The sequence below is a fragment of the Falco naumanni genome, chromosome 3 (genome assembly GCF_017639655.2).
Source record: "Falco naumanni isolate bFalNau1 chromosome 3, bFalNau1.pat, whole genome shotgun sequence".
Classification (NCBI taxonomy): domain Eukaryota; kingdom Metazoa; phylum Chordata; class Aves; order Falconiformes; family Falconidae; genus Falco; species Falco naumanni.
This window is the reverse complement of record NC_054056.1, coordinates 95109334-95133040: the sequence shown is the minus strand read 5'-3', so window position 1 is coordinate 95133040 and position 23707 is coordinate 95109334. Positions and strand designations below refer to the sequence as shown.

Here is a 23707-nt window from a genome sequence, read left to right as displayed (position 1 = left end):
GAAATTATTATGGGCTCAAATTCTCTGCCATATATTTAATATATAAATAGGAACTCTGTTGTTCTGTAATCACACACAGGTATTGTGAATGCATACAAGCACTCATAAATTACAGAATAAGCAGTATAGAAATATCTACAACATAAGCTTATACTTTTACTTTTCACTCTATTTTCCAGTTAAGCAAGTATGAGATTTCAGAAATACTCTGTTTCTGTGAACTTTAAAGTTGATACACTTTTCCCCATTAATTCAAAGAGCATAATAAGTACTATAAGCACTTTGGAAAATTCCAGCAAAATTAAGGGTTACACAAAGACACATATAATATCCATATAACCTAATTTATGAAGCTGACTTCTGTAAAGCTATTCAGCTTCTCTTGGGATTTACCCATAGCCCTGAGTAGGCAGTTTTAGATGCATACATACTCACGGAGTATTATAAAACATCTTCACTGTATGTGTTTACATGATCACATTCTTAGTTTGGAAACCAAACACAGTACTATCAAAGTGGTAGAGCTAACTGTCAAAGCAGCAGAGCTAACGATATGCTCCACATCAATTATACCTCTCAAGATCATAGTAAGCACCCTCAGAATAGGTACGGCACATCTTACGGGAGCGAAGTAATCTGATTGCATCTTCACAAAACAGAGGATACATTGTGTAATCCTGGCTGCCAAAACATAAAGGGTGAACACAATGAAAAACAACACAAAGATGAAATGAGGACAAAGCAACATGAAAAGCAAGTAATGTCAGCAACAGAACAAAACACTGAAACAAAATTCAGCTGGAACTTTGGTGAACCTTGCAAAACTACTTTTAAAATTAAGGTATATTGGCCTGCGGCTGAGACTATGAGAAAGGTATCACACTCCAGTTTTATCAGTTGTTACCTTTAACACAGCCATACATGTAGGACATTCTACATACGAAAATCACAGTATTAGCAGGTATTTGTATTTGTTGATTTAAATGATTTTCTTTATTGACTTTTTAAAAGATAATTAGAATTCTGTAAACACAGCATCAACTTCATGAACCACCAATTACAGACTATTGGCAGTGAAAAGATGTTTAAAAAGTGAAACATATGAAGAATTACCCAGTGTTTGTCTACACACTATATTAAGAAAGCTAATGCTGGTATTAATTCAACACCACTACACATAGACTAATAAAACCAGAAGTGGATATGTAAGTACATAGAAGTACATGCACTATCCACACAGAGTCACACAGAGGAAAACATGTACCTGGCATCTCTGTAATGGTGATCTGTGGACTGGGTGTACCGGGAACGAGGTAAAGTAACATAATGACTGAATTGATGGCAGAAAGAAAAATACAAATGAGACAATGAGATGGAGAAGGAATGCTACACAACACACAACAGAACACATACAAATCTGAGAATACAAGAGGTACAAAAGCATTGTATAGAGCACTGAAATTATTAACAAAATTACAAACCTGATATACAGTTCTAAGGGTAAAATTGTCTACATAATTCACACATTTATTCTGAGAACACAGTGGGAGACAATGTATCAAGTGGATAGCTAAAATTTGGGATTTTTCTACATTATTTCAGTTAGAAGGGAAAAAACCCTATAGATCTCTCTCTGAAAGCAATCCCAGGAAGTCAGATTGTCTGTTCCCTTGCTTGAAGGCACTGATAACTTCAGTTTGAATAATATATTTGGCAGAGGTTTACCTAGTCTGTCTGAAAGGCTACCACCACTGGGAAGTCTGTCCCCACATAGCTAGCTCCAGAGTTTTCCCATTTCTGAGTGTAAGTTTTCCCAATCTCTATCCTATCATGATAAAAGGTGAATTTAGATGAAAGCCTTGTTATTATTTAAATAATTAATGAACAGATACAACATCTGTAACAGAATATGCCAAAACCCAAATGTGTGCATTTCAAAATAATAGATATTTATATTTTTTTCTGTTTTGAAAATATGTCAAAAATTATATATTTGAAACATACTTATATTTGTTACAGCACTAGATAATTTCCAACCATCAAAACCAGAAGAATGTTATTTTCTTTTAGTATAAATATATGCACACAGTACAGGGAAAATGGTTTTGAAAACAGTTTTTTTCTTCTACTTTACAAGGAATTACTAGAATGCAAAGGAGTTGCTGGTCTACAGCTCTTCTGAAGATGGGGTATCTCAAAGGGATGTCTAATCACAAAAGTCCACATTGGAAGTAGAAACTGATTTGACAACAAACATGGAGAATCTCATGTTTATCTTCCACTTTTATTTCTCCTATCTTCATTTGCTTACAATTAATGATTTTCTAGTAATCAAACACATTGTACAGGTAGCTATATTACATACACTTATTTGCCTCTTTTGCATGGGGATAAAATGTATCATCTTTATACTATTAGCATATTAGGTTAATTAAATATAGTACAAGAGATCTTTGTGCTTTCTTCTTGAAAAATAAATGCAAAAGCATAGGCACCACTATAAAATAGTCTAACTTAAATCAGTGATTATGCAATTTAAACTTTGCAGTTTGTTACAAGAATGAGGAGCCGTACACAATTCAGCAGGGCCAAATTTGACATAGTGCACTGAAATCTTGAAGATGAGATCCTAAGAAGGACTAACAATTAAGAAAATAATCATAGAGCTACACTGCAGGCTTCAAAAAGTATTAGGGCTATCAAACTAATGCAGAGACCTGAGTGCCAAAAGCAGTCTACCCATAACAGCCTGGCAGTCAGCATGCTGCCAAGAAGCATTTAAAAGAATTCCATCATGTTCTTAAAATTTGCCTTAAAATATATGCACACCCACAGGAAGAACAATCAAATAAAAATGTAGGAGTCTACCCCACAGCAGCTATGATCTGAATGATTGCAAACAACCACATACCAGCTAATTCTCACCACTGTGTGGTGACATTGCCAGGCTATACCCACGCAAATACACCCTTCTATGATTTAGATGCAGCCCTGGAATTAACACCACAAAACTCTTGCAAATACTACTTTAGTATTAATAAGCAATTAAGTGTTTCCAGCTGGTAGGTGACATTTTGATGTTAACAATTCGCTTTCACTTCCCCTTTTATCTCTCCAGTGAATTGTTGACAAGCTTTCTTGACAGTCCTTCAAACATATGACATCAATAAATATAATATATTCAACCAGTTTTTAAAGAGGAAAGCTTTAAACAAAACTAGGACTTCAAGGAGAACATGTGTTGCGGAACATTAATTTCATGGGAACAAACTGCTATTTGGAAGCAGCTTAACTAATGGTTCATAAGGAACACCCCAGACTGTTCCCTTCACTTATCTGTAAGTGAATGAAACACCATCAGTTAATGTTCTACTTAGGATTTGAGTCCTAACTACTTTTCATATCCCCACTAAACTAATTTAAGTGCTCAATCTCTGGTATCAAGTTTTGTCCTAACGCTTCTAGAGACTAAGAGCTCTAAGTGCTCTCATCAAGTTCTGAGATTTTGCTTGTTCATGTATGGCAGGCATTTCAACCTTTTTTAATATTTTTTTAAAATTTATTTTATTCAGCAATTCAGAATCAGAGTAAGCCGGCATTTAGATACAACTGCTTATACAGTTTGATATGTAATAGCTCTTAACAAGTTTGAAATATGCTTCCTCATCACCCAGAACTCTGCTTGTTTATATAGAGAAGCGAGTTAAGCTTTAGCTTATACTTTACCTGATCCTCTGGCATTACTGGCTATTCATACTTTTTCCTATTCTTTAGAGCCCATGTTATCCCTGCTATCTAACTTGTAATAGATAATAACTCACTATAAAATGTTCTTACAAGCGTAACATAAAAAACATGTCTGAAATCATTAAGAAGAAAAATCAGTTCTATACATGAATTAATGCAGTAACTTACTAGAGTACAACGCATTAATCATAAATCAAAAATATATAACCTAACTGTGCATTTTCATAATAACTCTATATAACAATAGTAATTCTAGAGATGTTATTCATGTAAGCATGTGTCTCTCTTCATCTGGAAATGGTTTCTGTTGAAGTACAGTAAAGTTTTCCATAAAATATGCATGGTTAGTAAAAACGAATGGAAAAGTGCATGCTGTATCTCTATGAAAGACAGAATGACTGACATCACAAAGGTCGAAATATGATAGTATGAACATTATGAGGCAGCATATTTTTCTGTGCTTTATGTATTTCAACAGGCAGAGCAAAAGGCTTAAATACCATCTCTCTTCTGAGCATGCAGTCAATACTCCATTATTTGTTTCTTTATTATTAATACTTAATGTATTTAGCTTAAAAGCAATTATTTATGTTTTTATAAATATGTTAACATAACACCAAAAATTATTATGACATACTTAATTCTCACTGTCCAAAACTGAAACATAGGCAACTTTCATTTGGCTAGTAGCCAGTCTAAAACACTTAAAATCATAATGTAAATAAATAATAATGTAGTAAAGTCATTAAGTTATGCATTGCTGGTGCAAAAGAACTCCAGAAATGTTCCAGATCTGATTCTAAAATAAACATGTCTTTTGAGCTGTTCATGAAAGTCATGATCTCATATGCAGTGTGGATGGGAATATTCAGAAGACCAGGGAGACATGGACAAGGTTTAGATATAGCAGATTTTTAAAAATACAAAAGAACTCCAAGATACATTCTTTTTTTTGCAACCTTCATCTAGACTTCTAGCCTTTTACCACACATTCCTTACTTGCTACACTATAGTAGTTGATGGCAGAAGCATATCAAATGATGGTATGGCAAAATGAAAATATTAGTCTGCATCCTCACAGATTTCTCAAACATTACATATTTTGTTACAGATAGCCTAGACATAAAATTTGCAGCAGCAACTCATTTCACTTATCTTAAAATAATGAACTTAGTCTGATAAGGCAATGCTATAGGTTTTGCAATATGATGCACACACACACACACATACACCCCTGCCTGAGGTGAAAACAGATTTCCACTATTCTGACAAGAAGATTCCAGACATATAGGCAAACATGAACATGATAAGTTCACTTTTTTAAAGTGAACAGAAAATGATAACTTAGAATTTTCTGATATCACTCACCTATTTGTCCACTTCCTTACACCTTCATAAAAATTCAGTGAACCATGAGGGTAATAAAACAGGTATCAGTGATTCAGTGACCAATTGGATTGCCTTGACACACCAGAACAGTCTCAGAAGCATGCTTGAAAGCACGCACACACAGAGAATGCCTCACTTGCAGCACCCATGGCACACCTTTCTGTTCTTCTTACTGTGCAAGAGGAGTTTAACCTGGTCTCTGCTGCTTGGGATATTTTATTCAATAGTAAAGAGAACACATTAGAAGATAATCTACTCCTTTCATTTTCTGGTACCAGGTCCCACAATCTGATAACATTCCAACTTCCCTATTAGAGTGGTAAGTTGACTCCCGGGTATTTCTGTGGAAAGGATGAAGTACTGGAGGAGTACTACAGTCTTGTGCTTATTGGAATACCCATGAGTAATTCTGAATACAATACAGGACTTTCTGTTCCACTGTTAGAGCCTGCATGAATCAAAATCAGTTGACACAAGAAACCTCTATCAACCTATAACTGTTTATCTATTCTGATAGTCAGCTTTTCCCAGAGTATTTTCTGAATGCAATATAACCAATACATTTTATCATTGGCAACACTACTATCCTCTATTTTTAGTAACAACTTTTACACTTTTTTCAGTTGAAATCACAAATTAAATGTATGTAATTATTACATGTATGAAATTATTAAGATTACTAATAAATAAATATATATTTTTACTGGTATGAAATTGCTTTTAACCAAATACGCCCAAACTTTTCAAATTACAATATTCTGAAAATCTAGCAACATGAAAAAATGGTAATTTTCTTAATCAGACTGCAGAGTAAGAAACATGTCATTCTTTGGCTCGATTAGTCAGAAATTCAAGGGGAAAAGAGCCATTGAAAGTGGTAGAAGAGAAAAGAAGAGCGTTGGCATCTGAAATACGGGGTAAGTACTGTGGGAAGGAATGAAGTAACAACCTGGGCCTGGGATCAAGTTAGTACTGCGACATTGAGGGCAGAATTGATCAAGGGAGGAGGAGGCTGGAACTAATGAAATGATGTGGTTTCAGGGAAAATGTGTGCTATACTTCCTATTAGCAGCTTACTCATTCCAACAAGGGTAAGCAACTACTACAACTAGTTACTTTTTCCAAACAAGTGAGGCCAGTGATATAGATCTAAAGGTTTGGATTCTCATATGAACAAAGCAGTAGTTAATGTGCTTTGTGGTAGAATGTTTTCCATGTTGTTTCGTACACATCTGGGTAATCACACCTAAAAACTACATAAATAAAATATGAAGTCAAGCTCCCAAACTTTAGAAAATGGCAAATGCCATTCAAGAATAAAACAGTGGTTATATGAGTTCCCCTGCTACGTTTCATATAAAAGACTCACAGAATAGTTGTATTTAATAGTTTAGGGTTTTTAAAGGAGAGAACAAATTTACTTTACATATAAACATTAACAATTTTCCCACTGATAATGGTATGAATGCTTTTTGTCACATCAATTGTATAGAAATTCCTGCTTATCTCCCGGTATAGAAGAAATCCTAGAAATATTCCAGCTGTTTGCAATTGCCAGTTCTAAGACTTTAGCTGTGAAAAAATAGCAATTATCAGCAGAGAATTTGTGAACTGACACATATTTAATCAAGATTAGTTTCAACAAGAAGATCACATTATCACAGTGCTCCCCATAATGTAAGTCCTTGCTCCAAAGGGCATAACACTGAAGTCTTTTATCAGAACTGCATTATTTTAACATGGGCATTTTGTGTGAGCATTTTATTCTGAGGAATGTGTCTATGTCTTTCTGTTGTTGTTACTTGTCTAATTTGGCTCAGAGGTTGTGAATCATGAGTCCTTACAGATGCAACTACATTTGCAAGACTCTCTTTCTGCATTCCTGCTCCACCACTCTTTGCATGGCACCAGGTGGGTGGTGCAGATAATGGTGCAACAGTGATTTCACTGTGAAGTAATATGCCAACTGTAAATAACAGGAGCTAAAGAGAAAACACTCTCCTTTATGCCATCCTTACTGCAAGGCTAAAACAGCAGTGTGCATGGACTGCAATCCCTTCAGCAGTTAAGCCCATTAGGGCTCATGAGTGAAAGCCCCAGGAGAGGAAATTGTATTTGGCAACAGTATAAGTAACTGAAACCAGAATCTGTTAATGGAAGGTGTAGGACAGTCTTACCTAGAGGAATCCCTACTGGTACAATCTCTAGTATGTTATTTAATTGCAATTGCAGGCACAAATATGCAAAATAATTAGGAAATGCAATATACTATTAATGCACGTGGTAAAATTTTGAAAGGAGAACTTAAGGAAATGCTGCAATTATTGAGATTGAAGTTGATGAATACATTTTATAACACAGCTATAAGCAAATTTTCATCAATGAATTTCTTTTACTTTACTGGGTGTTTGAAGAAGTATGTATCAATATGACCCACACAACCAAAAATTGAAAATATTATCCCAAAATTTCCACAAAAAAAATCAGGTACCTTTTATACTCTATAATGTCTTTATATCTGTCATATACACTTAAATGATTGTACTGTAAAATATTAACTAAATAATAAATGACTAGTTAATTACATATTATTCAGTTGTGTCTTTAGTAAAGAGTGTGAAAAAAAATTATCAGCTAAGTTTTCTGGTTTTAGTATGGTGCAATATCTCAAAAAACGCTTCCTAGTTTGACCTAATCCAGCACCGAGCTGTTAACAGTGTTGGATTAGGAGCCTGTTTCTTACAGATAAAGCAACTGCCGGTGTAAAATGACTTCTAGAAATGCAGAATTTATATTGCTTTTTGCCACATTTAATTTTGTGTTAAATAATGGAAGCAGATCTTACCTAATACACAGCAGACTCGTGGTAGTGAATTATTTTGGTCTTCACTGGTTTGATTATAGTAACCAGAATTTTTGCCATGTATTTTGGCATTTACTTTTAAGACATGTTTAAAACCAACTTTCAACAGCATGAAACAAGAAAAATGTTCAACAGAAAGTCTGTATTTCAATGTGTTAATGAAATCTTCTGTGAGTAATAGTGGTGTGGCAGTCATGCTAGTCCCAGCATATCAAGATATCATCTTTGAAGTGATTTAAAGATAATGGAGAGTATTTCTTTAAATAGTTGTGTCTATGACTATCCCATTACTTTAACAGAGCAGATAGTAACTTTTGTTCTTCAAAATGGAAACTGTGCAATAGTCCCAATGAAGGGATAGCAGAATCAAAATTTAATATGATTTTTCTTTCTTGTTTTCTTGTAAGTGACTAGTAGAAAAATGTTTATACTTTAGTTTTCTCAGATGTTTCCAGTGCAAGTCTGAATTAGGCATTCTCTAAATGCTCTGGCCTACTGTATCTATGCTAAATTTGCCATTAGCAATTTCATGCCTTGGAGAGAGCACATCTAGCATAAAGAATAAGTTAGAATAGTTGCTAAATAGTATCTAAGCTGGTTAGAGCTGTGGGCCTGAGTACAATCCCTGTATGCTGTCATGGTCTGTGTTAACTGCTGATGTACCTTTCAGAAAGTAATACACAGGTATGGTTTTGGTTGATGTCTTGTTTTGGACCTACACTAAGATTCTCATATAATTCCTCTAATTCACCTTTGATTAATTTAATAGCTTAAATATAAAATTCAGAGGTCAAATCTGGCTGTTTCCAACATTTTCTCTATAGTTTGATCAGTTTCAGTTTCTGAAGTGAGGTCTGCTTTAGACAGTTTATTAAAACATGTCAAACTGAAGTTTACAAGCTTATCTTGTCACAGATAAAAGATCTTATGGAACTTGGGGCTGTATGATTCATATTTCTTTCCATTACAAATTTAGCCTATTTCATAAAAGAGGGTGGGTACTTGCAAGAAAACTCACATTTTGAAAAGAATTAACTAATACATCTATAGTAAATATATAAGTATTATATATTTCCCACTTTGACCTACGATTATACACTACAAATCTGAAATTTTTGATAATACAGAAACAGATACAAATTTTAACTATATCTTTACCCTGCCAACAAAATTCAGTATATGATTTGATAGAAACATTTGACATATTTAAAGGCTTGGTGTTTGAAATTAAAATTATCTCAAATTAAATTTAAAAGTTATGTCTCTTCTTATTTTAAAAGTATTTTTATTTTCACTTCTATCTATGCATTCAGTTTTCAAGGAATATTTGCATTGCCATTAGGCCTGAGGTCATTAGACATTTTTGTGTATGGTTTCAACTCGCACCTTAGTGCCATATATCTTAGAGAATTTTATGTTGAATTATCTAGAAAAAGAAGGAAATAATTTTCTTATTCATATTCTCAGTCATATTTTAGCTTAGCAACTGGGCATGTCTACCAGGTTTTCAAAGTTGCTTTTTTTCAAATAGCTCAAAGGGATAAATGGACCATGGAAACAACAAACCATCAGAGCTGTGGGAAAGCAAAGTGTGATTTTTTTCAGAGGTAAGTGTGAAACAAAACCAGGATGACAATCAGGGAGATTATAAGCCTATACAAAGTTCAGTTTGTCCACCTCTCCAAAGTCCCTGCAGTTACCAGCCGTTTTCAGAATCAACATCATTAAAGAGTTACTTTAGGGACTTAGTACACACCATTGTTTTTTATTCGGTAGCACAGACAGTATCACAAATATTTACTAACAAAATTTGAACCCTAATAATCTTTCCTTTCATAAAACCACTGTCAAACTAACAATTAATATAAAATATGACAAATGTTTGGGAGTAGTGTTTTTCTATTCTCTTGAGTGTTGCCTAAAACCAATATGCTTCAGAAACTGTATATTGCAATAGAGGCATAACTAATCAACAATCTGATTACACAGACAACCACGCACCCTGTACAATCAGGAGACCTTCTCTGTGTGTTTTGGAAAATACAGTTGACAAACCTGCGTTCAGAGATTCAGAACACACCTAACGAGCAAATACCTATTGAACCAGAATGGTCAAGTGAGAATTCAAAAATCTCATCAACAACAACTTTCTGACATTGTTTTTCTGACACATTCTGAAAAACCAGTTCTCTTTCTCTAAGCCAAGTCGGTCCAGTACAAGTTTTATGATTGAAGTGGTGGGGAAAGATTGTAGTGCTGTACTTCAAGGCACCTTTCACTGCTATGTATTTGTACGGGAGCCAGCAAGCAAACTGGCAGAGTGAACAAACCCGTGAGCATTCGGTAAGGCATACACAAGCTCTAGGGACAAGTTTAGATCCTATTTCAAGAATGACTGGTCTAAAACTCAACATAGTATTGTCCCAAAAGCACTACGTTGTTTTCTTTTAAGGAAATGGCTCAGAATCGTTAAGTTACTGCCTTCTGTCTGAAAATCAGATAGCCTCATGAGCCAACTAAATAGTATTCTTCTCTCTGTAACTAAAATAGAACTATTAAATAATTTAATGCAAAAAAGACATTCACCTATGAGCTATTATACTTCTAATGAATACAGTTTACATTTTGGATGATAAATACGTGACTGCTTTTCAATATCTTAATTTTTTTGTCCATTTGACTTTTTTTTGCCAAATTCAATTAGAAATTGCTTGACTAGATCTGCTTTTTGTTTCTTCTTTTGGCACTTTTTTTTTCTAACTTACCTAATTAGGAACAGTTAATATATTTATTTATTTTCTGAATAATTTTGTCTTGCATTCCTTACAATCATTGACAATCATATTAAGTTCTTTTAAGACATATTCACCTTTTCTGGTCAATATTGCTAACAAAAAGCCACTGATTTCTTGAATTCATTGTACTGCAGCTAGCAACACCAATTATGTGCTTTGATATTTGAGGAATAACCTGTAATAATAATCTATAAAAGTATTAACTTCAAATTCTAGTGACAGCACTCAGTAAGATTGCAAAATGTATTACTCCCTGCTATATGCAACTATGAAGTGGGACAATATCCAGCAGTCATGCCTTTCTGATTATAATGTGCAGGTATAAGAAGCTGGAAGATTTTCAGCATTAAAGGTAAAAAATGTTTTTTCTTTTGATTTTCTGACCTGAAGACAATGAGGTGAGAAAGATCTTATAATTTTTTTTATGTCACAATTAGATCAGCAAAATGAACTACATTAGCCAATTATTGTCTGCAATTCTTTTTTACATCATTCAGATTCATAAAGGCTGTTACAGCTCTGCTCACTCTTTGGGAAATTCCATTAGGCAAAACATTAGTCATGGTAAGATGTGCCTCTAAACACAAAGACCTCGATTTCACTCTAACATACATTGCCATAACCTTCCCCACCACCCCCACAAGACGGCTCATAAAGTTGAGAAAAGACCAACAGAGTGGTAGAACATACTTTTGTTATGTCCATGAATTGCACTGTATCCAATGGAATAATTACATTAATACTGAGCTGAAACTATTAATTTTTATGCCTCTTTATTCATCAGCAAAAATTACCAAATCTTCTGCTAGATCTTTCTAAAGATACTCAGCACTTAAAGAATGTATTAATATAGGACCTACAAATATTTTTATAAAAAAGGACAACTAAGCTATTTGTCTTTTATATTGTAGAATTTCTCATAGATTTTTCAAGTTCTCTTTTGGCAAAGATACACTAACTTGACAGTTTTGTCAGTGTGCACTGAATATTTTTTAACGTATGTCACGTAACCACTGGATAAATGAGTAGGGAAATGCTCACCTGTGGGATTAGGTAAGTAATTTTGCTATTTACTTTAGTAGCTACCATGCTGAAATAATTCATGTTGATGAGTGTAGGCTACAGCTGTTTCTAATTCCAGTCAGATATTTACCTCTCTCTGTCCGGGGAGTAGTGGTCATCTATAACACGGTGTCTATCCATTCGGTTCAGGGTATTGTAATGCGCAGGAGTAGATCGAGTCCCTCGTGGTCCCTGATCCACATTCCGACTAAGGATAAAAGACATCAGATTCTGAGTTCTGGGTGTGTCTGGACCACCACCCCTCACTGGTTTGTGGTTTGTACAATAATGGTTTGTACAGACAATTATTAGCAAACATGGTGGTAATTAGATATGTTAGCTGACCTGTCTTTTGCATACTTTTAAGTAATTTTAAATCTCATGGTAAAAACATTTTCTCCTACAGAAAAAGGTGCTAAGTTCAGGCTAGGGATAGGTGTTTTTTTTCTTTTGTTTAATGTTTGTTCTGAAAGTGAGAGGATAACTTTTTTAGTGTTCTTTGTTTGTTTGCTTGTTTAATTTAAAAGGTCAATTTTAGGCAAGATTTCATTAGTATTTCCAGACTAATACCTTCAAGGAAAATTTCCTTTCTAGCTGAAACATACACTGTGAAGACTCTCCCATGAACTCTTGAGTTTGGCTATACTGTAAAGTTGTAAACCGTAGTAAGACACAATGAGGACTTCTGGCTGTCATGGTAGAGTGCAGTCTGCTGAAAACATTGTCATCTGAATTAAGTAACAGATGGGTTTTTTGCACTGGAAAGCTTATTCTGTAATCTCACTAGCATAGAAACTGAAAAAGACAGAACTGTTTAATTGGGTATAAGTAGCACACATAATGCAGGCTCCATTAAAAAGCACCAACCACCTTTACAGATTTGCACTGTTTGAGACCAAAGCTTTGTCCATCGATTGCTTCACTCAGTTTAACCATTAATACCTACTGATGCACACTAACTTCACCACATCTGCTCTGTTAAACAGATCCATGAGAATAGGAAGATAGAAAGACAACAGTTAACTGTAATAATTATTGGATATCTAAAACATAATTGTTTTCTATATATTTGAAAATCAGTTTGCATGTTTCATTCCACACAAATTTCAATTTTAGACCAATAAATTATTCTTCCTCCTTGGTCCTTTCTTGCAGTCTTCTCTAATGTAGGCCACTTTCTTCTTTTTTTATTTTTTATTTTTTTTTTATTTTTATCCCCCCAATCCCTTATGCCATTCAGTTCCTGCGTCCTTCCTTGTCACTTTGTCTGCCCTTTTGGTACCTGTCATCCTTTTCCTTTATCATTTGCGAGTCCCTGGTTAGTGTTAACCTGTATGAGCAAGCTTCACTGTCACTGCCATGTTGCTGTTTATTTCTGCATATAAGTGTTATGAAGATGTTGCACTACACATAAACATTTGCCTTCAGCTCTACCTCATTTCTCATTAAGCATTTCTCCACTCTGGCTTTCATAAAGCCAAATAAAAAGTTTAGTCTGGCTAGTAAACTTTACATTTGCCACATTAAAAGTTACTATAATTCTGCCTTCTACTCTTTCTTGCAACTGCTTCTTTCTATTTTAACCCCCATATTTATATCAAGATGATAGAAAACCTAGTATAGCCCTTACCCTGCCATTGGACTTTTTCATGTATATTTGTGCTCTAAAATGGACATTGACAGGGCTCCTCTGCTGCTCTTAGTTAACTGTTACAGTATTCCCAACAACCAATTTTCACTACTACTTTCTGAATTCTAGTTTCTGCCTGATCCTTTTCCTCAGGGTCTCTCCTTTTGTTCAGGTTTCAAAAAATTAAATTATATCTTGATTTTTTTTTCTGTCTATAGCATTATCATCTTATTTTATTTTTTTTTCTTTTGACTTCAATATTTAAGCCTTCTCAAGGTGTCACTTCTTTGCAAAGCTTCCCAGAGATCTGACTTTTGCTGTCTGCCCAATCAGAACTCCTGCCTAAAATCTGATTATAAATCTTAGTCCTGAAAACTCAGTACCATCCTGCCTGTGCAAATCACTTTCAATAAGATTGTGTTATTGCTTTATTGTTCTAAATAAATCATTTCTTCTTTAAATTTCTGTATTATATCCAATTCCGACTTCATGCTGCTTTTTAACATCCTACACAACTGTACTTCTGCTTCAAAGTGTTACTACTATTTCAATTCTCTTTCACTCTGCTAAGGATGCTTTTGTCAGCCAGATTCACTATTTGACAGAAAATGACATACTTTCTCCAATTAAACTTGTTCTATAAGAAAAGTTGCTTTCACAACATATGTCTTCACTCCTTTAGAACTTTCTTGCAGTTGACAGAACATGTATAGAGCAACCAGATAACAAGTAACAGGAAAAGGTGTAATTGCAGGTGGTGATAGTAGAGAATAACGAGCCTTCCACTAGATTTACCACATCATCTCAGCCTAATCACTTTCTGCAGTTACCTTCATCTCGCTTTTTTCAAATGCACAGTCTTAGAAAAACCTAAACGTGATGCTGTTCAGTACCTGCCACAGTCTAAACTGCATTCTGATCTACATAGAGAATAACAGTCTATTTATTACCTGAAAACATTACAGGAGCAGTAACAATTTCCTGTCAGCTGCTATGTAATGTGGCTTTGGTGGAGTTTATCAACCAAATCTGGTAGAAGGACTGAGACTGCAAAATGACTTCTAAGCTATAAATCTGACTTACACTTCTGTGGCCCAAGAACTCCTGCCTGTATTGGCATCAATCAGTAACTGGGAGATCTCTGGGTATGCAGCATGCTTACTACAGCTAGAACAGGTCTATAAACTGTACACGTATAGCAACTAAACATGGTGCAAATGTGAATAATAATGCTTATAGCTTTGCCAAGTACACCTGGATTTTTATTAGAATTAAAAAAGTACATTTCTGTAACACAAGGATTATCCTTCTTTTCTACAAACTCTCAGGTGCTGGCAACCCAGTTCTCTGGGCTTGACAGTTCCTCAAAGAAATGATTTGCTGTGTGGGCAGGGAAACATTAGATAAATAATGCATTTGATTGTGACATTATAGGAAACAGCTGAAACATTTTTCTCTGTAAGTTCAAAATTATGTTTAAAAATTCAGGTTTAGGAAACTCAGGAGGCAAGAAACATTTCATACATGTGAAGAAATACAAAACCACAAGAAAATGAAAAGGTTTTTCAATGGTGTTAGACAAGTGTTAATTACTAGCTTGGGTAACAAGCCAAATGCACATACACGCACTCACGCACAAAACCAGAAATGCACACACAAAGAGATTTTTCTTTTGCTCACATGTATGTCTACATCCAAGACAAATAAACCCAGGAGAGTTGGCACAGGCAAATACTTAGACTGAAATCAGTATAGTAGAAATCTGAGGAGGCCCCTCTGTGTCTACTGTTTCTGTTTCATTCAAAGTTAGGCTGTATTTACATACAGGTTTAGGTTTCAAGTAGAAAATTACAGTTTCTGCCTTTTAGCTGTCTGTGACGTTATGAGTTAATTTGGGATCCTAATACCTCACTAATGCAAAAGGATATCATTTAGTCTCTATCTGTTAGAGGAAATTGTAAGTAAACTCCTAAGTGAGAGAATATGAAAGCAAGAGAATTTTAAGCTAACATAAAGAACAAAGATAACAGAAAAGAAAGCAGAACACAAGAGAATCAGAATGGCTATAGAAGAAAGGGACAGACACATGTACCTGACAGAAAATATTGGCTACCAGATCTTTAGTATTCAACAGGAATGGTGAACATTATGGGCAAAGAAAAGAACTTCCTCTTTTGTTCCAGCTGAATTACGTCAGCTGGAAACCTACGCATACATAGTGACAAAATGCTAGAAAACAGGCTTCATTCCCCTTTACATCTATCTTTCTGCTTTCTCTTAACAAAACTTACCCATGCAGGAAAATTCTTATTTCTGGCTTCAACACTATATTCAACCAAGTAGTAGTTATTATCCAAAACGGCTAGCTTTTGGAAGAAATGTCCTGATCTTTGTTTCACAAGATAAACAGTTATCAGAGGCCTTATAAGATCAAGAGTTGATATTTTTCAGTATAAAATTGTATGTGTGTCAATTTATTCTCAATGTATTAAAAGTTTGAAAAGAACAGTAGAAAAGGCAGGAAGTATGGCTCTCCCAGAACCTTAATTCTACACAGACAAAAAGGTTGAAAACAGCTACTGACAAATGAATGCTAAGAAAATGTCAAACCATCACATGCTATAAAACGTGGCACCTTCTAAATAGCTCTTGAAAAAGGAAAATATGGAGAAACATTTTTCTTTCCTTAGATTGGAATGTATTGATGAAAAATAACACAATATCAGGTGAATTTTTGCACAGTAATGTATAAATTCAGTATAATGTAAAAAAAATACTACCAGCTTTACATTATTTCATAAGATCTAGCTAATTCACTGCCATTTTGAAAGTTTGAAGATTCTTTCCAGTATTGTTACAGGATCAACACCACATTAAATAACAGTTTACCTTTGTGGGGGAGGGACACTGGGAGACCATGATCTAGTCCGTCCTATACTATCTCCACGGTGAGGGGACCCTGATCGAGAGCAATGATTAGATGACATAACTTGTTCTGGCACTGATAGCGTTGAACTTTGAAGATCTCTCCCATTATGTCGATAATCTAAAAAGAAATGCAAATATTCAATGAATCTGAAATTGCACTTTTTCATTTGCTACCACATCTGTAGTATTTAGAAGCATGACAAAAGGCAGAATTTGATCCAAATGGTACCATGTCATCTTCTTGGGTTTTGAAATAAAAAATACATATGTAAAATTGATTCCTGTTGTTACGCTTAATTTAAATACAGCTATAGTTTCTGGAGTTATATTTTGAAAGTATCAAAATAAATTGCCATGCACCAAACTGGGAATTTATAATAATCAAAATATCCAAATTTACCATTTATTTGTGGTCAATATGAGACACAATAATAAACCTAATAAAACTGAATTTTCCCCTTGGAATAGCATAAAGAATTGTTTATTGCCATATAATTAACGTTGTATTGTAACAATTGAACATAACATACTTGAAATAGAAATGTCCACAATTAAAAACTACTCCAAAGTTCAGTTTAAAAATCTGGGAAACTACTATGGTGTTAAATCCAGAGTTTGGGTTCAAGAAAGATTTGTATTTCAGAAACAATTAAAGTAACCATGACTCCATGACATTGATTTCACTGCCAGTGTTCTGAACTTAAACATGAATCCTTCACAAATATATGAGCTAAGGCCATGCAGACACATGCTAACATCTTGGACCTAAATTTGAATTGGGATAATAGAAGGCACAAGTTGCCTAAGCAAAAGCCTTTCCAGTTTAAAAAGCTTAAAAGGCTACCACATGGACATTTCACACGGGCCTTTGAGAAAAATCATTTTAGAAAGCTGAATGTATTGAAGTGACTGTCTGTATCTAATTCAAAAAGTTAAATTCACTGTCCCAGGGTACTATACTCTCTGTGAAAAAAAAGATGCTAGATATACACCAATTTCAAAGAAGTTTCCACAAATTTTGTGATGATCAAATTAATATATGATGATAAGAGATGGAAGAATTGCAAATCTTAATCTGATGATAGTGTTTTGCAGAAATAGGTCTTCAGACAGCTCCTGGTGGCTATGCCAACTGATATAAATGACTTTTTGTTCCGAGGACAGTAACCAACTAAGAATATTTAGAGAGATCCACCTGGCACTGGAAAAATTCTGGCTCATAAAAGTGTAAATCTTTTCCCATGGGAATTTTCTGAAAGTCCAGGAGTATTTGGTCTTCTACTCCAGACTGTTCTTCCTGGAAAACGTTCAGTAAGCACCTAAGCAAAACCTCATTAATTCATTCCATTTTATGGTTCCAAGAATGTTCAATACTTGCAACTGAGTATTCATATTTACTGTGTGGCCTTAGGACCAAGGATATATGTGAAACACTAACTCATGAATAACTTCTTCCTCCTATATTTAGGAGCAAGCTGCTTTTTGTGTGTCTGTCTGTGTGTACATATGGGGAAAAATAGTACATCATTATTACATTACATTAATATGACAATGTCGAGGATCACATACACTCTCCCCGCTTCAAAGCAATCAAGTCACGTTATGTGTAGTCACAGCTGAGAGTCAGTAATAAACTACAGAATTTTATCCCATCTGTGAAGTACACTTATTAGCATACACACTGATAAAAATTGTAAGGAGCAGTGCAACACAGTTCTGGGTGAAATCACCAAAGGAGGCACAGGGGGAATTTTATCTATGTTTGAAACAGGGTGTTTTCCACTAACCAGTAAAGTATAGATGTCTGAATAAATTTTTTGTAAGTCAGTCTGGAAATCAATAGACTAGAATTCTTTTTCTTTCTCTAAGAGAAAAAGTTAAAGTAGCAGCTGGAAGCTCAACAATATTAAGATAAAAATTTTAACAAAGCAATAACAAATTTCTTAATTAAGCAAATCCTTGAGATATTTGCCAGTTTTATACACTAACAAATATTGTCCTCAATAAAAAAATAATGCACAGTGAACTACTTAATAAAATCATCATTTATAGAGAAAGCAGGGAAAAGACATACACGTTAGTTATTTTAATTTCCCCAGAAGCTGAAAGAACATGAAATGCACTGCAGAGCACAGAGAGGCAGGAAAATGAAGAGGATCATTTTGCAGGTTCTTTGAAGACTCTGGATAAGATGTCACCAAAAAATCTCTACAGGTAAGAAACTGGCAACCAAAGGAATGCAAGACACTTGTGAGGAGCTTTGTAGACCGCTATCTGCTGCCCCACAGAGCAGAAGAGCTATAAGCAATTCTGAGAGTTAAGACCACAAGTGAGAGCTCTGCAGACTGCTTTTGGATAGACTAGAAATGTACTGAATCCATGAGCAGTTATTATGCTACGATATGATACCATATACTGAAATAAAACAATACCCCAAATCCATATTTTCTGCAGAGAAGCCCAACTGAAATAGGGACAATTCATAAAGGCTTGGGTTTTGACTATGACAATAGGTGATTACTTGCAACAGCATCCTTACAATATAAACCACATTTTTTTCTAATTTCACAATGAACAACTTATTCTGACCATGTTTAATATTTTCATTTAAAACTGAAAAATCTGAAAAAGGCTTATCAGTTATTTTTGCTGATTATATTAATTGCAAAGTGTTGTAAGTAGCAATAAGAAATAAACTAATTTCTAAAGATAGTCTTAAAGTGGCAAGAAGATTTTAAACTTTAAAATACAAATTGATAGAATTGGGGAGAATAGAAAGGCATCATCTGAAAACGTATTGTACTGGGTTTGCGTGGCAAGGTTTTTGTAGTGGGGGGCTACAGGGGTGGCTTCTGTGAGAGGCTGCCAGAAGCTTGTCCGACAGAGCCCATGCCAGCTGGCTCCGAGACCCCTGGCCAAGCCCAAGCCCATCAGCGATGCTGATAGCACCTCTGGGATAACGTGTTTAAGAAGGAGTAAAAACTAGTGCAACAGCAATTGCAGACAGAGAGAGGAATAAGAATATGTGAGAGGAGGCCATTTCCCAGGCACCGAAGCAGAGGTTCCCCCCAGCGCGTGGTGCAGCCCCTGGTGCGGCAGGCTGTGCCCCTCAGCCCAGGGAGGTCCATGCTGGGGCAGATCCCCACCTGCAGCCCGTGCAGGACCCCACGCCAGAGCAGGTGGGTGCCCGAAGGCGGCTGTGAGCCCACGGGCAGCCCACGCTGGAGCAGCTCCTGGCAGGACCTGTGGCCCCATGGCGAGGAGCCCGGGCTGGGGCAGGGCTGCTGGCCGGGCTGTGACCCCGCGGGGACCCACGCTGGGTCCCTCGCCATGGGTTGCCAGGCCAGGGGAAGGACTCGTGTTGGAGAAGTTTGTGTAGGACTTGTCCCATGGGAGGGACCCAGGCTGGAGTGGGGCAGAGTGTGAGGAGCCTCCCCCTGAGGAGGAAGGAGCAGCAGAGGCAGCGTCTGACCACAGCCCCATTCCCCATCCCTCTCTGCTGCTGCAGGAAGAAGGTAGAGAAAATCTGGAGTAAAGTTAAGCCTGAGAAGAAGGGTGGGGTGGAGGAAGGTGGTTTTGAGATTTGGTTTTATTGCTTATTATCCTACTCTGATTTGATTGGTTATAAATTAAATTAATGTACTCAAGTCTGTTTGTCCTCTGATGGTAGCTGGTGACTGATCTCTCCCTGTCCTTATCTCAACCCACAAGCCTTTTGTTAGATTTTCTCTCCCCTGTCCAGTTGAGGAGGGGAGCAATAGCTTTGGTGGGCACCTGGCATCCAACCATGGTCAACCCACCACACATAAGTAAACAGCAAGTTATTATGAACTTATATATGATGAAATAAAAAAACCCCAAGATTTTCAGTACAAGTACACATGACAGAGTAATGTCTATTGTTATCCTAATAACCCATAACTGTAGATATCAAAAGCACAGAGAAGGTCCTTGGTATTCTGCACACACATTTGTAACATTTGGAGATGAAAAACATGAGGAGCTGTAATATGAAGAAATTGGAAAATCCTTTAAAAAAGAATCTACCATTTAAATCAGCAGTTTTATGCAATACTTGGCAAGTACACACACCAAAGCACAAAAGGAATGAGCAATAGCACAATGTATTCTACCTAAATGAACATAGTGAAGGGCAAGGAATTCAATTAACAAAACACCAACAAAATCCTACTCTGTCTATAAAATTCCCCTAAGTGAGTACTAGTAAATCAAAATATTTAAATTTATTAAATCTGTATACATCAACAAATTAATTACTTTGAAACAAAAAGCCTCCTCCAACTCTAACTTATTATTGTAGTTGACCGCTTCCACATTATTATTTCAATAAATTAAAATACATGACTAATTAAATTGTTGAGTATAATTCTGATCAGAAAGTGGTTTATATTAAATTGGAAGTAGACATGCAATGCTTTCTGGTAACTAATACTGGTAGTGCTTCCTTATAACAATTTTAAAAGGCAGAAACTATCATCACTCCTAATACTTTTTCATTAACAAAACTAGATATGCTAGCTGCATTCAAAGAAACAGATTAATGTTGTCTATGCTTTGTTGCCAGAAAATAAACTTCAAAATTTATAATTAATTTACTGAAAACAAAACTACTATACTTACGAACTTTTATTTTGCCAGCAGGTCACACTGCAAAATAGCAGTTTCAGTAAGGCAACCCACTAATATGAGTGAATTCCAAAGTCATCCTTCAGTTTTATAGAGTTGATGTAGTGCTCTGCCTTATCTCACTAGCTAGCAGCCAAAGCAACATAGAACGCTGTCTCATACTGAAAAGAACTGTATCAGATTTTCACAGAACACAACTTTCTGTGACTATTGGTAGAATTTAATACTTTTATTCTATAAAGTTGCAATACGAGAAAATATTAATATGTGTTTAAGGTGGAGAGAAAGGTGTTTAAGGATAGATCCAGTAAGGTTCTTAGGTTTCTTGAGTATAGTTATTATGAATCCAGTATTTTACAGCCAGAACAAAATCTAATCTGTAAAGGAAAATATTTAAACTGCATGAATGCATGAGGAAAGTCAAGTATTTCAGAAAAACAATACAAAAAGCTACACGTTTACACAGCCATGTAGATAGAGCTCACAGAAGATGCATGTTTTGGACTTAGGTGCCAAAATCAAGGATGCAAGGAGGATGCTTCCATCCACTCAGGATACAAAGCCCTGCATGTTCTCCTGACATTATGTATCTTAGAGTCTTTTTTAAAAGAATTGAATAGGGATAAAATAAAAACTGTTTTTTCATTTTCTGGGAATCTAAGAAAACTGCTAGGCTTATGTAGGAGCTAGCCAACTAGTCACTCAGACTATGCCAGTTCTGAGAAACACTTTCAAAGAAAAAAAATTATAATCAAATACAAAATTTTCAGATCCAAAAGGTAAGAGCTTAGAAAGTTTCTTGATCAGTTCTGAACTTAAACAAGTCTACCTAAAGCCACCTTTGGCAGATCAGATAATTCAGAGTTACAGTATCTGTCTTGAAGGCACTTAGTCTCCATATATCACAGTTTGATCATTCATTGGTCTTCAAGTCTTTATATTTATTTAAAAGCAAGCTTTCCTTATTTATGTGGAGAAAACTTTTGAAGTATTGGATTTTTTATTAAAATTCTCTTTTTTTTTTATTTACTGTTTTATTTTTATGTTAAATGCAGATTTCCAAGCTTCAGGACTAGTATGATATTTATTTTACTTTCTAAACATAGATATCAGAACAACATAGTTAAAAGGAAAGTATAGTTCATTATATCTTTTCTTTTTTATCATGACCATTACCGTTCTGGAATGAAATTTGTGTTTGAATCACAGAGACAGCACACACTGTGTGCCCAGCCAGTGGGATCCACCATGTCTTTATGCCACCTATTCACTGATTTTTATCTCCAGCTGAAACCAGATGAAAAAGATGCCCCATACTAGACTCTACCTTGAGACTTCAACTGGTATGAAATTTCAACCCCAAATTCGGAAAGTCTAAGAAACCACCTTGGATACAGTGGGATACGGCAGGAATGTAAAAAGTACCTGAGAATTTTTTTTCTAAATGAACCTCACAAGATTAAATATATTGAGACTCTGCTGATACTGAAATAATTGATGCAATCATCTTTCACTTGTTCATACTTTCATTGAATTTCAGTGGATTTTATTGCAATTACTATTTACCAAACAAAATACTTCTGTATATAGGAAATTTGTGCCTTTCATTGACACATGAGCTTCAGAGGAAAGACAAGCAATCTGTGCCTGCAGCCACAAGAGATGCAGAGAAAGCAATGGGCCAGCTCCTCAGTTACAAAGCTTCAGGAAGATGACAGTAACACAAAGCTTACTTGGGAGGCTTAACAGCATGCCTAGCACCAATCCATACACCCCAGAAGCAGCCAAACTGTAATAAATATGTTCGGCAATCAACACTGGAGTTCTAAATCCCAAACAGACTTTAAAGCTGCTATTGGTGATTGATTGACCATAGGATATGAAGTGGTAACTTTGGTACTCCTAACTTGAGAATTTAATTCTCTTTAGAACATGACTGGCTTTGCATGTCCAGGAGTTGAAACATTCATGTCTCTCTCAAGACAGGTGACATTCAAAAAATTATGGTGACGTTCTCGATTGGAAAAGGTAGGATTTAACTTCCAATTTCAAAAATTTTACATGTCCTGGAAATAAGGTTAGAGAAAGAAAGTAAAAATATTTTCCTGTAGAAATAAATTATAGACAGTAAAAACAGGTCATAAGCACAACTTGACCAAGAAGCTGTTATTGAGCAAAGCAGATGATAGCTATTTATAGCAGTAGTAAAAATAGATTAAACATTGGAATCTGCTTGCAGCTATAAATATTAAGCCATTACCATAGAATCAAAGGCTCTATAACTATGGCAAGCCTCTTAAATCACTACCACAGAGCACACGGAACCTGATAATCAGCGCAGAGATAATGAGCGATAAACAATTGTGAGCTGTGGACACTTAAAAAATGGGCACATGACAAAGATAACTGCAATGCCACCACCTTTTTTTTCATAGGAGGGTTTCATTAAAAACTATGATACACATCAAATGAGGGATTTTACAAGGCACGCTAAACATAGCTTCCTCTGAGCAGGTTTTAATTTTCTCTGTTTTAGGAGAGAATATTAATACATTTGACTTTAAGCATTCACACACACAGTATGACTGTACTTTGCTAATATTATGCTATGCAGCATACATGTTCAGCAGATACTAGTATTAATGA

At 35.4% G+C, this 23707-nt stretch overlaps 1 protein-coding gene across 50 annotated transcripts in view; it reads right to left on the bottom strand.

Annotated features, from left to right (window-relative positions):
• The window catches only part of RIMS2 (regulating synaptic membrane exocytosis 2), a 485006-nt gene that overhangs the window by 155439 nt on the left and 305860 nt on the right, over positions 1-23707 (bottom strand). For 43 of the 50 annotated variants that reach the window (XM_040587603.1, XM_040587585.1, XM_040587587.1 and 40 more), the window contains 4 exons: positions 16376-16532; positions 11948-12064; positions 1265-1330; positions 574-681 (listed from right to left, as the gene is read on the bottom strand). In XM_040587603.1, coding sequence (XP_040443537.1) covers positions 574-681; positions 1265-1330; positions 11948-12064; positions 16376-16532 — 448 coding nt within the window. The remainder of the gene's footprint in view (positions 1-573; positions 682-1264; positions 1331-11947; positions 12065-16375; positions 16533-23707) is intronic. The other 7 variants (XM_040587598.1, XM_040587607.1, XM_040587621.1 and 4 more) reach the window with 1 other exon arrangement.